Below are 17,773 nucleotides of genomic sequence, written 5' to 3' on the forward strand. Positions count from 1 at the left end.
TATATATATAATATATATATATATATATATGGGTCAGGTTCAAAAGACAAACCATTTCTACAACACATATAGACAACGTGTTTTATCTTATATGGGCAAAAATGTTTGGAATGGGACTGATTTTTTGTGATGATGATCTCTGTGATGAGGAGATCATCCTTGCCAAAAAATCAGTTCATTATGAAACTTCTAGACCGTCCAATTTTTGTTGAAAAATTATAGACCGTCCAATTTTTGTAAATCAATTTTGATGGGGTTACAAGTTTTGGAATGTGATGATTTTTGCCAAGATGATCCCCTTATCACAGAGATCATCCTCACAAAAAATCAGTCCATTCCAAAACATTTTTGCCCATATAAGACAAAAACACGTTGTCTATATGTATGTAGAAATGGTTGTCCTTTGAACCTGACCCTATATATATATATATATATATATATAGGGAAATGTTCAGCACCCTAAGTTTTACCACAACTTTAACAACCGTTTTTTGTCCTACATGGGTTAGAAGTTTTGGAATGAGCTTTTTTGGTGAGGATGATCTCTATGATTAGAAGATCATCCTCCCCAAAAATCAGCCCATTCCGAATGTTTAGCCCCATATTTACACGTTGAAAAAATCGTGGACCGTCCATTTTTTGTAAATCAATTTTGATGGGGTTAGAAGTTTTGGAATGAGCTGATTTTTGGTGAGGATGATCTCCTCACCATAGAGATCATCCTCACCAAAAATCAGCTCATTCCGAAACTTCTAACCCATGTAAGACAAAACGCGTTTGTTAAAGTGTGTGGTAAAACTAAGGGTGGCGAACGGGACCCATATATATATATATATATTATATATAATATATATATATATATGGGTCAGGTTAGAGGGACATATGAGAAAACATATGAGAAAACATATGTAAAAACCAATATAACATTTATAAATTTTTAAAATATGGGTTAGAAATTTCGGATTGAGCTGATTTTTTGTGAGGATGATCTCTATGATGGGAAGATCATCCGGAAAAAAAAAAATCAGTCCAATCTGAAACTTCTAACCCCCATTAAAAGTGATTTAGAATGTGGACCGTTGATTTTTGTCAATTTTATCAATAATTTGTAAATCACTTTGATGGATTTTTAAAGTTTCTGATTGAGTTGATTTTTTATGAGGATGATCTTCTCATTATAATGACCATCCTTGCAAAAATATCAGCTCAATCCAAAACCTCTAACCCTAATTTTGAAAAACCATTATTTTTTTCATAGTTTTACATAGACCCTTGAACCACCCCATTATATATATAGGGGGCCGTTCAATGGCCACTTTTTGGCAAAAATTTTTCAAAACATGAGGTTAGAGGTTTTGGAATGGGCTGATTTTTGGTGAGGATGATCTCTATCGGTGAGGAGATCATCATCACCAAAATCAGCCCATTCTAAAACTTCTAACCCCTGTTTACAAGCTAAAAAATTGTAGACTGTCCATTTTTTGTAAACTGTTTTTGATGGGGTTAGAAGTTTGGAATGGCTGATTTTGGTGATGATGATCTCCTCACCATAGAGATCATCTTCACCAAAAATCAGCCCATTCCAAAACCTCTAACCCATGTTTTGACAAAATGTTTGTCAAAAAAAGTTTGCCTAACAAGTTTGTCATGAACGCTACCCATATATATATTATATTCTTTCTTTAACACCGGTAAGATTATCGGTCTTTCCTTTAACACCGGTAAGATTATCGGTCTTCGCTTATAAAAAATATCAAAACCGGAATAGCAAGGAAAATAGGCGAAAAGTTCAAGAGGCGTTCTACTCAAACTGCCACGTGTACATTCTTATCCGTTTTCCACCGTCTACCACCCATAAATACCCTTTAATGTTCATACTCCATAAGTCTCTCTCTCTCTCTCTCTCTCTCTCCAATGACGTCCAATGTCCTCTCCTTTGGTCCGTCTGGAACCACCCGAGTCTACGCTTCATCCGATCATCGGAAATCTGATCCACACCACCGGAAAAATCAATCATCCAACTGGTGGACTCCACTCTTTGGCTGGTCCTCCGATCCCGATTACGTTGACAGAAACAATGTGTCAAAGAAATCAGAGAACGAATCGGAAAATAATTTGGAAACTATACGATCCAGATCTCGATTCTCTCTGGGTTGCTTCACAGAAGAAAAGGCAAAACAGCTCAGGATGAAGACGATGGAGACTGCAACGTTTCACGACATCATGTATCACTCCGCGATCGCATCTCGGCTTGCGTCAGATCTCTCGAACCGGTAAAGATCGGCAGATCCTCCGGCTCGTCAGGGGGTTAGGGTTTTTCTTGCAATCTGTCCAAGACTTTTCTATTTCTTTTTGTAAAGATGATGATGATGTTTGGTTATGTATGAGGGACAGTTGCGTCTGTATGTAGAAAGAAAGAAAGAAACGTTAGTTTGTGATGGGTCCACCGTTAAAACTAACGACCTTGTATAATTGATTTTCCACTGTATAATCTAATGATTGAATGTGAATGTGGTGGACCACCCCCTTACTTTTTCAAAAGATGATTCGAGAGCGAGGGAGGTTAAACAGTCGATCATGTCTGCAACATCATCCGTTTCAGTTTTTGATTTAGTAGATCTAGATCAATCTCACGGTCGTTACTCTTTTAACTGATAAAAATCAACATTTTCAAGGTTTTATGCATCTAATCAGCCCCATTTGTCATTTCTTACACTGCTTTTGGATAGGATTTCTTGACGATTTTTGCTCCTGTAGGGAGTTAGCAAACGTTTAGATAGGTTTTTACTCTTGTGCGGAGAGGTTTTTGTTGGAAAATAACGGGAGTAATTCAATGAAGGAAGAAAATAACATTTAGGCTCGAATCTAATTCGATCATTTTTAGACAAATATTCTTTCCTATTGGATGAATTAAAGTACACAAGAGATTAACGAACAAATGCCTTCAAGATACAAAGAAGTCTTACACTCAATTTACTAAATTAGAGTATGTATGATCCGATTTAGTTTAGAACACTCGAAAAAATAAGAAGTTGATGTTGCCTAGATCTTAAGTTTAGAGAGAAGAAAATACAGAAATTTTCAGTGAAGAAATCTGAATTCTGGTTGACTTTTTATAGCCATTTTTGTGTATGTTGACCAATAGTCATGATTTAATATCTCTTGGTTTAATAGCCGTTAGATTGTGTCTGATCTAAAATCTAACGATCCAGATTGCATCCTATCGAAGGTATGTGTCTCATGCCTTTTAATCAACACATTTTAGTTGAATTTGTTTGATCTAGTGGCTCTGATCGCGTCCGATCAATTGCCATTTGATCTAACAGATCCGATCGTCCCTAATCGGATACCAATCATGAATCAACACATCTGATCGATTATGATCAGGTACTAACTTGATCCAATGCATCGAATTGTTTCTGATCCGGTATTAATTCAATCCATCGTATCCGATTGGATACTAACTTGATCATGCGATGCTGATCACACCCAATCCAACATACATAATGGATCAACTACAACCGTTGGATAGTTTCGTATCTTGAAAACTTTAAGGCTCCCCAGCTCCTCGTGATAATGTATACGTGCGAAGTACAAAGTGCGGCTCAAAGCGCCCAATGCGCCCAAACGCTCAATCGCCCTTTCCCATGTCGCATGTGCGTGGGTGGTGCTTCGCACCACCTTGAAGCACTGGATTAAAATCTTAAAGATGTGACACAAATACAACTAACTATGTTGACTATTACTTATAAGGTACACCACTTTCTTACTTGTGAGCAATGTAGGACTAAATCTTATTTACACAAAAACCTAAAAATTTTAACTTAGAGAAAACACTAACCAAAAAACTTATTTTATTTTGAAAATATTCAACAAATCCCCCACTATTTCAAAATATAAATAATTGAAACAAATACATCATTATAGCTGTAGTTCTTACAACTAAAGATCGATTAAACAAATACATCAGTTTATAAAAAATTGGCATCATCGTAGAGACTAATACATAAATAAGAGGTATCTTTTGGATTTGAACCTTCACTTAATATAAACCAAAGCTTTGTTAAGGTGCTATGGTGAATGTATCTTGAACCAAAGACTCTTAGAAATGAATCAGATTCTTTACACATACTTTTCTCCATGAGGTTGAGTGTCTTATTTGCTTTGCACATTAATGACCATGCACTATATCCTATTTTCATGAGTGCTTTTAGAAACGGTCTAGTTTTCATAGGAAACGGCTTGATTTCCTCACTCACATAGGTAAGTTCACTTGAAGTGATTTTGCGAATCATTACTTAAAATTTTAGAACTTATTAAGGATTTAAATCCATCTTTTATCTTGTAGAAACCAACACTAGATTTAGAAAATGGGGTAAATTAGTTCTAGTGTTCTGTTAAACCATTTATTTGACTTATTTGTACCCATTAAACTTTGTCTATCTATTTTAAGACAAAGGTTGGATTCCCATCAAAGGTGATTGATTTATTTTATAGACCTTAGCCTTCATTCCTTTAAAAGTTTTAGATATCATATCTCTTAGAAGTCCTTTAGTTAAAGGATCCACTAAATTCCTATTGGATTCTACATAGTCGACTATAACTACTCTACTTTTGAGTAATTGCCTCACAAAATTGTGTCTAAGGCTTATGTGCCTTAATTTTCCATTGTACGTTTTACTTTTAATTTTGTATAATATTGTCTTGCTATCACAGTTAATCATTATAGCTGGAATGTGCTTCTTCCGTAATGGTATATCCATTAATAGATTTCTAAGTTATACTGCCTCTTTACATGAATTTACCAATGCAATCATTTCTAATATCATGGTAGAGTCTGAAATACAAGTCTGCTTCTTAGATGCCAAAAAATAGCAACTCCACTTAACGTAAATATTCAGTCAGGTGTAGACTTTGAATTTGACTCGACATTATTCCAACTTGCATTACTGTACCCTTCAAGTACATTTGGACATCCTTGATAGTGTAATCCATAATAGTCTAAAGTTCCCTTCAAGTATCTTAAAACTCTAGATATAACATTCCAATGCTCAGTACTTGGATGACTAGTAAAACGACATAACACCTACTATGTATGTAATGTTAGGTCTTGTACAATGCATAACATACATAAGACTCCCAATAACACTGACGTAATTTAGTTGAGCTTTAACACGACCAGGGTTCTTCATTAACTTGATACTAGGATCTATAGGGGCTGGTTTATGATCAAAATGACTATATTTCTTCAAAATTGTCTCAATATAATGAGATTAAGACAAAACCATTGTATTATCTTTCCTCATTATTTTAATTCTTAGCATGACGTCAGCCTCCCCTAAATCTTTCATGTCAAAATTAATAGATAGAAACCTTTTGATTTCTTCCACACATTCAATGTTAGTTTCAAATATTAACATGTCATCAATATAGAGACAAATAATGATACCAACATTATTTTCAAATTTGCAGTAAATGCATTTGTCAGCATCATTAACTTTGAACTATAAGATAAGACTATTTTATCAAATTTCTCATGTCATTGAAGAGGAGCTTGCTTTAAACTATAAAGAGATTTAATTAGTTTGCAAACTTTTTTTTCTTGACCAGGTTTAACAAAACCTTTCGGTTGCTGTATATAAATTTCTTCTTCTAAATCACTATTTAGAAATGTTATTTTTTACATCCATTTAATAGACAACTATTTTATGAATGGAAGCAAGAGAAATACATAGTCAAATAGAAGATATCCGAGCTACTGGAGCATAAGTATCAAAATAATCTATCCCGTATCCCTCTTTAAAGCCTTTAGCAACTAATCTAGCTTTTAAACTTATTTATCGATCCATCTGCGTTCAATTTCTTCTTAAAAATCCATTTACACCTTATATGTTTCGCACCTAGGGGTAAATTTGAGAAAACCCAAGTCTAATTAGAAATAATCGAATTCATCTCATCATTAATGGCTTCTTTTCAAAATAATGAATCTCTAGAGTTCATAGCCTCAAAAAATGTAGAGGGTTCATCTCTCTCTACATTTAATATGAACCTAGTAATATTCTTGACTTCATATTTATCTCCTTCAACAAGATAAACAAGAAAGTCAAGTCAAATGTGCGTTCAACTCTAGGTCTTTTACTTCTCCTAGGTTTAGGATATTGTTGATCAGAACCTGGGTCACTACTAGTGTTATCTTGAATAGAATCTATTTAGGAATAGAATTTTCAGAAATTGGATCAAGAGAACTTGACTTAGTCAAATCCTCAAAAAATTCTACATCTATAGATTCAATGATATCATCAGTTTTCAAATCTAGAAAACGATAAGTTATGCTATTATGAGAATAACCTATAAACACACTTGTAGGTTCTAACTCCTAACTTTGGTATATTAGGGCTAGGTTTTCTTACGTAGACAAGACACCCCCACACTTTGAGACGATTAAGATTAAGCTTCCTTTTGAACCAGAGTTCATAAGGAGTAACATTATTTTTCTTTGTTGGAACTCTATTCAAAATAGAACAAGCAGAAAGAATTGTTTCACTCACTAACGAATAAGATAAAATTGAACTAATAATCATAGCATTTACCATTTCAACTAAGGTTCTATTTTTTCTTTCTGCAACTTCATTTTGTTATGACGTGTAAGGAGCTGTAACTTAATGGATAATGCCATGAGTTTCACAAAACTTAATGAACTCATTTGGATAGTATTTACCACCCCTATCAAAATGTAGAATCTTAATTTTATGATTAAGTTGATTTTCAACTTCTGCCTTAAGATTTGAAATTTCTCAAAAACTTCATCTTTAGTTTTCATTAAATAAATATATGCATACCTTGAGTAGTCATCAATGAAGGTAACAAAATATTTATTACCTCCACGTGTTTGAATATTAAGGTCGCATACATCACTATGAATAAGCTCTAAGATAGCAGAAGTTCTTTCAATAGATTTAAAGGATTTTCTAGTTATCTTAGATTGAACACATGTTTGACATTTCGAAATATTCTCTAAATTACATTTTGGAATAATTCCTAGATTAATCATACGTTTAATTGAACCATAATTAACGTGTCCTAATCTACCATGCCACAAACATAACGAATCAACAATATACACAATAGAAAAAATTTCATTATCTAAATTTAGACGGATCATGCCTCTACAAGAATAATCATATCCAACAAATACATCATTTTTAGACAAGGTAAGCCGATCTGATTCGTACACAAGTTTGAAACCTGATTTATTAAGTTGGTTTCCTGATACCAGATTCTTGTTAATATCTGGAACATGAAAGACGTTGAAAAGAAGGACTTCCTATAAGTGAATCTAAGACTTACAGTCCCAACTCCGAAAATGTTGGAAATAGAACTGTTTGTCATTTTCACTTTTATTCCTTCACCACAAGTTTCATACCTTGGTAGAGACTCCTATTATTACAGAAGTGATCTGTTTCTCTAGTATCAACCCACCAACCACTATTGTCTGACATAACATTTGCTAGTGAACGAGCATAGGAAACTGTTGCAACCATTGCTCCCTCGGTCATTGTAGTATTTGCCTCTTTCTTGAATTCCTTCTTTCAATATCGGCATTCTCGTGCATCAGCCTTGTTACAATAAAAATACTTGTTGTTTTTCTTCTTGGTTTATTAGTTTTCTTCTTGAAGAATGAAGTTTTCTTAGGTTTTAACCTAAAATCAATCTTATTGGGCTTATTACCCTCAATCATGTTTACTTTGATTTTCTCTATTTCCTCATCTTTATGTTCTCTATAACGAACATATTCTTCTCTACGAAGATGACGTTGTAGAGATTTCAAAGTATACTTCTCCCCATGCTTCATCTTTTTCTTGTAACTTTTACATGATTGGGGAAGCTTTGAAATGATAACTCCCACTTGAAAATCTTTTGAAAGATCGATCCCGGTAATCTTAAGATCCCCAACGATTAATTGAAGTTCATGTACTTGGGATAGAACTGGTTTGTCGTTGGACATCTTAAATTCAAAATAATTACTAATAAAAAAATTTTAATTACTTGCCTCTTCTATTTTGTATTTGTTTTCCAAGGCTTTCCAAAGTTTTTTGGCTGAGTTGACCGTACGATGGATATCATAAATCGAATTGGAGAGAGCATTAAGAATATAGTTTTTGCACAAAAAATCATCCGCCTTTTGTTTCTTACGTTTTTCTTTCAATTCAATACTGTCTTCTAGAGTAGCCTTAGGAATGAGTTCTAGCTCATCGTCTAGAACGTATGCTATGTTCAATGTAGTGAAGAAGAACAATATTTTTTATTACCATCTAGTAAAGTGTTGTCCATCGAATCAGTCAAGACATGACATATCTTGATTCATCATTTGGAGATAATGAAATGTCAAAGCATCCATCGAATAAGAATATTTATCTAAAACTGTTGGAAAATAATGGGAGTAATTCGATGAAGGAAGAAAATAACTTCTAGGCTCGAATCTGATTCAATTTCTTTTAGATAAATATTCTCCCCTATTAGTTGAACCAAAATACACAAGGGATCAATGAACAAATGCCTTCAGGATACAAAGAAGCCTTACACTCAATTTACTAAATTAGATTATATACGATCCGATTTAGTCTAGAACACTCAAAAAAATAAGAAACTGATGATGCTTAAATCTTAAGCTTAGAGAGAGGAAAATACAGAAATTTTCAATGAAAAAATCTAAATTCTGGTTGGCTTTTTATAACCATTTTTGTGTATGTTGACCAAAAGTCATGATTTAATATCTCTTGGTTTAATAGTCGTTAGATTATGTGTGATCTAAGATCTAACGATCCAAATTGCACCCTATCGAAAGTGTGTGTCTCATACCTTTTAATCAACACATTTTAGTTGAATCTATTTGATCTAATGGCTCTGATTGCGTCCGATCAGTTGCCATTTGATCTAACAAATCCGATCGTCCCTGATCGGATACCAATCATTAATTAACACACCTGATCGATTTTAATCGGGTACTAACTTGATCTAATGCATCGGATCATTTCTGATCCGGTATTAATTCGATCCATCGTATCCTATCGGATACTAACTTGATCATGCGGTGTTGATCGCACCCGATCCAACATACGTGACGAATCAACCATAACCGTTTGATGGTTTCATATCCCGAAAACTTTCTAAGCTCCCCAATTCCTCGCGAAGATGTATACGTGCAAAGTGCAAAGTGCGCCTCAAACCACTCAATGCGCCCTAAACGCCCAATCGCCCTTTCGCACGTCGCAAATACAACTAACTATGTTGACTATTACTTATAAGGTACACCAATTTCTTACTTGTGAGCAATGTGGGACTAAACCTTATATACAAAAAAATCTCAAATATCTAACTTAAGAAAAAACTAACTAAAAAACCATAAAACTTATTTTATTTTGAAAATATTCAATAGTTTTTACTCTTGCGGGGAGAAGTTTTTTATTCTTTGTTGAGAAGCTCCAAAAACCTGCTCTTCCACGGAGTATTTTTTGCTCTTGCGGAGAAAGATTGAATTTTTACTCTTGCGCGGAGAGATGTATCCACACAGGGCCTTAGTTGTTCTTAAATTATTTCATCAATGGGACTATGGTTTCAAATCTTGTTCACCTCAGGCATATCGTTATGGTTTAGTTCACGAACGGGATGGAATATGACTCAAGTCAACTTGGATGAGTCATTTGGATTTTGTATTTTTATAATTTAAATATTATTTTTTTTAATAAAATATAATCTTGTGACTAAGCACCTCTAATCTATCTTATTTTATATTTTCTTTTGAATTATTTACATATAAATATGCATTTATTATCTTTTACATTAAATCTCAAAAGGAAGATTGGATTATCTTGATTTTTTTAAATATAACTTATTTTAAATTAACTGAAATGAAGCCAATATTTAGAGAAAATTATGTACAAAGTGGGCTGTTGACTCCATGAATATTTGACCTTCACATGACAAATCATCTTGATTGATGATTTGTAGTAATCATATCCAAGCTTTGATAATTGTAGAGACAAATAGGAGTTTACCTCAAGTTACTTTACTTTGTTGTTCCAAAATTATGTTCCTATCTCCTCCGTGATGGCATCAGTGTGTTACCTGCCAATAATCCTCCGACGATCAAGTTAGAGTTGTAGAAAAGAATTCAAGATATAAGTCCACTTCTCAAAGGACCAATCAAAAAGTCCCTTTTCGAATTGGGTCATCCCTCAAATATATAATCTTCGTAAGATTAGGATTTCTCCTTTATCCGGGATTTGATCATACGAAATCCCATGGTCACAGGGATCTCTAAAGGAATTAGTACCTTCCTTTTCGTCTCCCAAGATTCTTGGAATTTCTCCTAGAATCTCAAGAATATATTGATCTACTCTGCCCTAACAATAAGGCATACTTCCATCTTTGCCCTGCCTTTCTACTGGGCAGGGGTGGATCACTGGCCTATCTTGAGTAAAACCTACCCTCCGCAATTGTTTCTCCGCCCTTCAATTCATGTCTTCACCAGGACAAGTGTAGGATCCTGATGAAATACAATTACCTTCTCTTGAGAAAACACAAACCCTTACTGTCATCTCGAGAAATGTTCCCTAATTTGAATGGGTGTCATCAATAGCATGTCATCTTTACTTCTAATCATTACATATGTTCCTCAATGTCATGTCGCATTAAATAGCTTGTCGTTTTGCATTTTGAATGACTAAGATGATAAGTTCTTTGTTTTTTATCTACACGTGTCCCACTAAGTACTTCATTAAACCCTAGAGCTACAATGGTTGGGTTAATGGGTTTTTACGAAGGGGTGCACGTCTTCCTCTTCAATTGGTGTTATAAATAGGGCAGCTTCACAAGTTTCAAATTTTCTTTACTGCCTTCCTTCTTCTTTGCTTCTAGAACTCTGTCTCTCTCTACTTTTGAACTTTCTAAATCAACTAAACTTCGAGTTTTTCTCTTTTTCAGTTAGAGGTAATTCCTTTTCTTACCTTATTTCCTTTTTTGTTTAGTTTCAATTTTTGATCCAATGGCCCTCAACATAACCAAGTTCTACAAATCCCATTTGATTCCCTCGTTTGTCTCCATTAGGGTCTATAACAACCTTGAGGACCCTAACGTACGTCGTCAGGAGGAGATAATGATTAATGCAGGCCAGGTAAAAGCTAGTCTCAACTTTCCCCTTTCTCTTTCTTAAGGGAAGTTTTGAGCAAGCTCAACCAGGCTCCTGATCAAATATTAGGAAACTTCTACCGATTAGGAGTGACTCCCCAATGACTTCCTTTCCAAGTATAACCTGAAAGCCAATTTTTACCGTCCTGGGCATTATTCCATATTTGTCAAATCAGTAGCTCTGTCCTTGGTACCAACCCTTCCCAGTTCTGACAAGGATTGACATAAAGATTCCCTAGTCAACTCAGAGGACCAGGGGTTTTGCTCCGGTGTTTCTCGTGAGGGGTTTAGGGTACCACAAACTTTTCAAGGTAAATAGTGCCTTGTTTTAGTCTTACCCCTCGTCTAATTTAAATATGTTCTTACACTTTTATCTATTTAGTGTGACTAGATTCTTCTACTATCTCCGTTGTTGAGGCAAGGAAGGAGTAGAAACAAATTGAAAAGAAGTCAAGCAAGGAACCTGTTGTGACCAGAGTCATTTAGCTTGCTTTTACCCGTCTCCTTATCCACTCAACCCCTCTTCTTATCCAACCAGTTCTTGTTCATTCGGATGAGTAGGTTGTTGAAAGTCACTCCCCCTTTTCTAATTATCAATCTAAAGACCATCTTGCCTTCCTTGAAGATCAAGTCATTGCACCCATATCTCCCACCTCTAACTCTCATTCAGTCGTGGACCCAATCTAACCCAACCCAATACCATAAACATCGACCTTTCCAAATTTGTTTTCCCCCAAAACTAAACCTGCAAGAGCCAATCCTTCCTCTACCCTGATCTGATCATCCCACGCAGGAAGGCAGAGTAGGAAGAGATGTTCTCAAGTCCCCCTTGCTCTATTCTTTGCCAGGAACTAAGGGAGGCTGGCCTAAGAAGGGGTCATCCAGGAAGAGTTAGTTCTTGGGAATGTTGCTCTTATGAAGCAAAACGCAGAAGACATTACCCAGGCTTGAAAAACTCATAAGGGAATTGCCTTGATTGAACAAGCTCTAGGAGTGGCTGCTTAGACTGAGCAGGCCCCTGACGATGACATCTAGCAAGTTGATGCTTCTAGGGAGCCTCAAAGGCGCATATGGCAAAGGCTCCATTTGATGGACGACCCTGCCCCTCAAGAACCGGGGAATGAGGTAGATCCTGGTCAGGGTGCCAACTCCAAGACGCCAATCTATCATTTCGATGGCTAAGTCGAAACGATTTCCTTGTTGAAGAGAATAAGTGGGAGCTGTGACGACCTACTTTTGATCTTGGGGCCAACCTGCTCTATAACAAGCATAGTGGTCTTAAGGATCCTACGACAACCAATTCTATTCTTTCCCATTCCGTGCTTCCCAGGGATATGGAATCTGTAGACCAAGCCAATCCTAAATTAGCTTTTGAGAAATTTTGCCAAGGCCTTTTCCAGGTGAATTGTTTTTCTTCCTTGTTATCATTTCCTCTTTTATTGAGTAACTGGTTCAGTCTTCATCTTCCTTTTCCTTTTTATGGTGCCTCAACCTTCCTCAAGTGGTGTGAGGCAAATAATGAGCTTGCCATTTCTACTCGTGAAAACGAGGAGAAAATAAGCCAGCTAATTTCTAAGTTTAGTTTCTCCGTTCTTACTTCCAAAGTCACAATCTTCGAATTGGTCGCTAATATGGCTCAGTTCTTCAAGGTCATAGATGATTTGGATGCTAAACTCTTGGCTGGAGTTGACGCATTATAACCTTCCATTGGAACATGAGAGTTTTAAGGAGCACGTGTAGAGGAGGGATGCAGAGTTAGAGGACTTGAAGAGGGGGCTTAGAGACAAGGAGGTGGAGCTGAGCTCATTCAAGTCCAATTTTGAAAAGTAGATAAATGTTGCAACCAACTCGGCTATTGCAACTCAACTCGGACTTGCTCAGGAAAAAACAGCTCGAAAGGCCAGGGTAAAAACAGGCCAAAGAAGATAAAACAGCAACCAAAAGGTTGTTGGGTCAACTCAAGGTTCAGTCCACTCAGATCATAGAGAATTCATCTAAAAAAGCTTATAACGAAGACTTTGAAGCTACCCGACTACATTACAAGGAAGAAGAAGAAAAAGAATAATACGAGACAAAAGATGGATCTACCATCCCATCCTTTGGAAGACACCCAAAATGGCAGAACAAATTCAAGCCAGCTCCTCCTCCTCCCCTAGATGAAGTTGATCAGCCAATCTGGGAACCAAATGTCATCTTGGAAGACTCTGATCGGTCTAGTAACATCGAAGAGGTTGGTAAAACTCATCTGATCGACGTTGCCACTATTCAGGCATTTGTTGACATTTCTACTCAACTCCTTGCCCAACTTGATCCTTTGCTAGAACAACAAATCTAGACCAAGCAATAGATCGAGACTGAGCAGCAAGTTATGGTTCAGGTTGAGCAAGTTGACTTTCCATCCCTCTAACCAACAAGCCCTACTTTTCTGTTTGCTTTCCTTGTATTACTTTTATTTTTCCCTCCCTTTAAAAGTTTATCAATGTAATCATTTTACCTAAATGAATGAAAAAATATTTTCAATTCTACTATTAATCTCTATTTTTTTTCAAGTATTTGCTGCTTAAGTGTAATTTTCTTTTCTATCCCCAGGTGTTATCTCTAGTCTTGCCTTAAGATGACACCTTTTGGTTAAAAGATCTAGACACTTAAAAAACATTTTAATAAATCTTCTCCCAAAATGCCAACTCTGGATTTTCTCCTAGGTTGGCATTTTCTTGGATAACAAAGGTTATTGAGACCTTGAGCCAGACAGGTCTGAGTCACTCAATAGTCACCAAGGTTGTGCTGCCACTCAAGACCCTAAGCCACACATGGCTAAACCACACAATAGCCACCAGGGATGTGCTGCCACTCAAGACAATAAAGGTCACTCAAGACCCTGAGCCACACAAGACTGAACCATTCAATTTCCACAAAGGTTTTGCTGTTACTCAAGACAGTAAATGTCATTCAAGACCTTGAGCCACAAAGAGTTGAACCACACAATTGATAATTTATTCATTATTGATAACACTTCTTGAGGTTACAGGTATTTCATGGCCTAGGAAAGTCCTGGCCTGGCATTGTAGTAAGATAATATACCTCTTTCATTATAGCCATGGCCACTAGGTGACCTTCCTAGTTTGGACCTAATTTTCCACTATTCAGATCTTACGTATTTTGAAAAACCTTTCTAAGAACCAAGTCACTTTCTCTAAATTGTCTAGTACAAACTTTATTACTGTAGTGCCTTTGTAACTTTTAATGGTAACTTTCAAACCTTATTCGGGCTAAATCATGTTTTTCTTCTAAAATGTCCAACTTAGCCAACAAATGTCTATCGCTATGCTCAGTTTGCACTACCTTTGAACATGTAGTGGAGAAGCTATTCTCTTGTTAGGATTACTACTGCTACTCCATATGTTGTGGCAAATGGGGAGGACTGAGTTGATGTCTTTGCAGTTGTCCTATAAGCCCAGAGTACTCCGTGCAACACGTTGTCCACTTTCATTTAGCTTCCCCTAACCTTCTATTCAATATGTCGACCAAGACTTTGTTCGGAACATCAGCTTGGCCCATTCCCCTGAAGGTACTGGGGGGAAGAAACTAGTTGTATTATGCCTAACTCTCTACAAAAGACTTTGGTCTATTCTCCTAAAACAAATTTCCTTCCGTTATCTGATATTATTGTGTATGGCACACCAAATCGGCAAATGATGTGCTCCAAATAAATTTATGTACTTCTTACTAACAAATCTTGGCCAATAGAAGTGCCTCTATCCATTTGGTGAAATAGTCTGTTGTTATGAGTAGGAAAGTGATTTGCACAATCTCCCTCACGAATCTTACTAGGCACCTGTGCTGCTTCATTTAGGATTAGGCAACGAAGATGAGGCCCACCAAAATGACTTTCTGTAGAATTGTCCATCGTTTTGTTCTAGTTCCGAACTATTTAGACTCATTTGGATCTGATGGGAATTGCCTTGATTGAAGGTACGAGATGATATGATCTATCCAACTTAGATACCTGGGTGACTACAATACTGATCTGCTTAGATTTTTATCAATAATGGGTATTTCCTAGAATCCGATTGGGAGTTCTCTTTTATACTGTCATGTTAACATGGATGTTACAAAAGCCAAAGCATTCGCATATTTGTTGTTCGATTGGGATATATGTTTTACCCTTATCTCTTCGAGCCCGGTTGTTAATGTTCAAATTTTCTCAAGGTAAAGTTGCATCCTAGAGTCTCTTGCCTCGAATTTATCATTGACATGGTTAACCACAAGTTGAGAATCACTTTAAACAATAAAATCTTTTACCCTAGGTTGTACAACATACCCAAACCGAGTAGCATTACTTCATACTCTACCTTATTGTTGGAAGCTCTGAATCCTAACCTTACTACTACCATCCCTATCCCCAACCCTTTTGAATTAGAAGAACCAGTCATGAAGACCTTCCACCCTAGTTGGACATCCATTTGCTCTACCCTGTCTTCTGCACTTAAGTCTTCCCCCTGAAGATATGTGTTCTCCTCAACAGGAAAGTCAGCTAGAAAGTTTGCTACTGCCTGACCCTTCAATGAGACCCTAAGCTGTTACTTTATCTTGAACTTAGCTAGCTGAATTGTCCACTTTGCCATTTTTCTCAACCCCTATGTTTTTCTCAACACAAATTCAATGGATACTCCATTATTACTTGCACATTATTTGCTTGAAAATATGATCTTAGTTAGAAAACTGAGTACACTAATGTTAATCCGAGTTTCTCGATCTTCGTGTACCTTGTTTTTGCATCTATCAAGGTTTTCTTGAGGAAATATATTGATTGTTCCCTTGTCGCCCTTGTTTTGATCAAAATTGAGCTAATTGTGCATTTTGATGCTACTAGGTACAAGCCGAGCCCCTCCTCTTCATTTGGTTTGGAAAGGATGGGTGGACATCTGAGGTACTTCTTTAGTTCTCCAAAAGCCTGTTCACACTCTTCTGTCCACCCAAACTTCATGTTTTTCCTTAATAGCAGGTATAAGGGCATGCACTTGTTAGATGATCTGGAGATGAACCTGTTCAGCATTTCTACTCTTCATGTCAATTTATGGACTTGCTTCTTAGATTTCAACGAAGGCATTGCAACTATTGCTCTAATCTGATCCAGATTAGCTAATATCCCTCTCTTCGTCACAGAATACCCGAGGAACTTGTCAAATGTTACTACGAAAGGGCACTTCTCCGGGTAGAGTATCATTCCAACCTACCTCATTCGCGAGAACACCTCTTCTATCTTAATTTTGTGGTCTTCTTTCTTTCTGCTCTTGAGCAGCAGGTCATCAATGTACACCTTTGCCCTCTTCCCGAGTAGATCTCTAGATAGCTCTGTCACCAGTCTTTGGTAAATAATCCATGCATTCTTTAGTCAAAATGGCATTACTTTGTAGCAGTAAAGTCCTTGCTCGATGATCTTCAAAGTTGGGTGAATCTGATTGTATCATGAGTAACCATCCATGAAGAATAGTCTTTCATGTCTTGACATTGCATTTACTAGCTGATCGATACGTTACATTAGGAAATATCCTTTGGGCATACCTTATCCAAATTTGTGAAGTCTATGCATACCCTAACTTTCCAATTCTTTTTTGGTATCGCCACTATGTTTGTTATCCAGTCGGGGAATAAAAATTCTTTTATAAACCCTGCCCTAATCAGCTTACTGACTTCTTCATTTATTACTTTCCTTAAGTACGGTGCTAATCTTCTTGATTTATGTTTTACTGGCTTCATACGAGTAACATTTAAATGCAATAAGATCTCACTCAACGGCACAGAAATACATTCCCTCTCTCTTTTGTCCTCTGTTTTGTTAAAGTTGTAATTTTCTCCTCTTCTAGAGTGGTGGTTATTGTTGTTGTTGCTTGTCAATCTTGGCTACAACATAGATTAGTTTTCTCCTACTCGTTGAGTTGCGAAGATTATCTTCCAATCGGATGTACTTCTCAACCCTCTTAGCCAGCTCAACCAATGTTTTTGGTCTCTTCTTCACCAGAGACTTGTCTAAACCTAAATTAGGAGGTAAAACATTCCTGAATGCCACCACTGATATCTTTCATCGCAACTTTCCATGGACATAACTAGTTCTCAAAACCTTTTTGTGAAGTCCATGAGATTCCCCTTGGTTTATATCCTCATGTTGAGCAGGGTATCAGCATCCCCTTAGCTTTCTGTTGTCGATGTACTGTGTTACATAGGCTATGTAGAACTCCTTGAAAGAAGTGATTGTACCATTGGGCAATCTGTGGAACCAAGTCAGAACTTTCCCCTACAAACTGAAGGGAAATATCCTACACATGAAGGCCTCGTTCCTTTCCTACAACATTAGCATCTGTCGAAAGTGGCATAGGTGCTCGACTAGATCCTTATTACTTGTGTGGGATGAAACGAGGAGCCACGAACTTCTTCGGAATCTCTACAGCAGGATCTCGACTATAAAGGGTGATTTCTATATCCCCCTAATAGCCTGGGCTGTAGCCAATCCGACGTTTGATCTTTTCACCACCTCTTTCTCCTTTCTGATCACTTCTCTGATTTCGTCCCTAGTCAAAACTGCGGG

General features: G+C 36.6%; 1 protein-coding gene across 1 annotated transcript; it reads left to right on the forward strand.

Annotated features, from left to right (window-relative positions):
• The first annotated feature begins 1,863 nt into the window (after positions 1-1,863).
• On the forward strand, positions 1,864-2,510 carry LOC147388948 (uncharacterized). Its single transcript, XM_086418199.1, has one exon. The coding sequence runs from the start codon at positions 1,915-1,917 to the stop codon at positions 2,275-2,277; it is 363 nt and encodes a 120-aa protein (XP_086274325.1). The 5' UTR covers positions 1,864-1,914; the 3' UTR covers positions 2,278-2,510.
• The last annotated feature ends 15,263 nt before the right edge of the window (positions 2,511-17,773 follow it).

Source organism: Akebia trifoliata, chromosome 12, assembly GCF_017979445.1.
Source record: "Akebia trifoliata isolate Shusen 1 chromosome 12, ASM1797944v1, whole genome shotgun sequence".
NCBI classification, from domain to species: Eukaryota; Viridiplantae; Streptophyta; class Magnoliopsida; order Ranunculales; family Lardizabalaceae; genus Akebia; species Akebia trifoliata.

Excerpts from the sequence above, each read along its gene's own strand:
- LOC147388948 (XM_086418199.1), top strand. The coding sequence starts at position 1,915 with ATGACGTCCAATGTCCTCTCCTTTGGTCCGTCTGGAACCACCCGAGTC.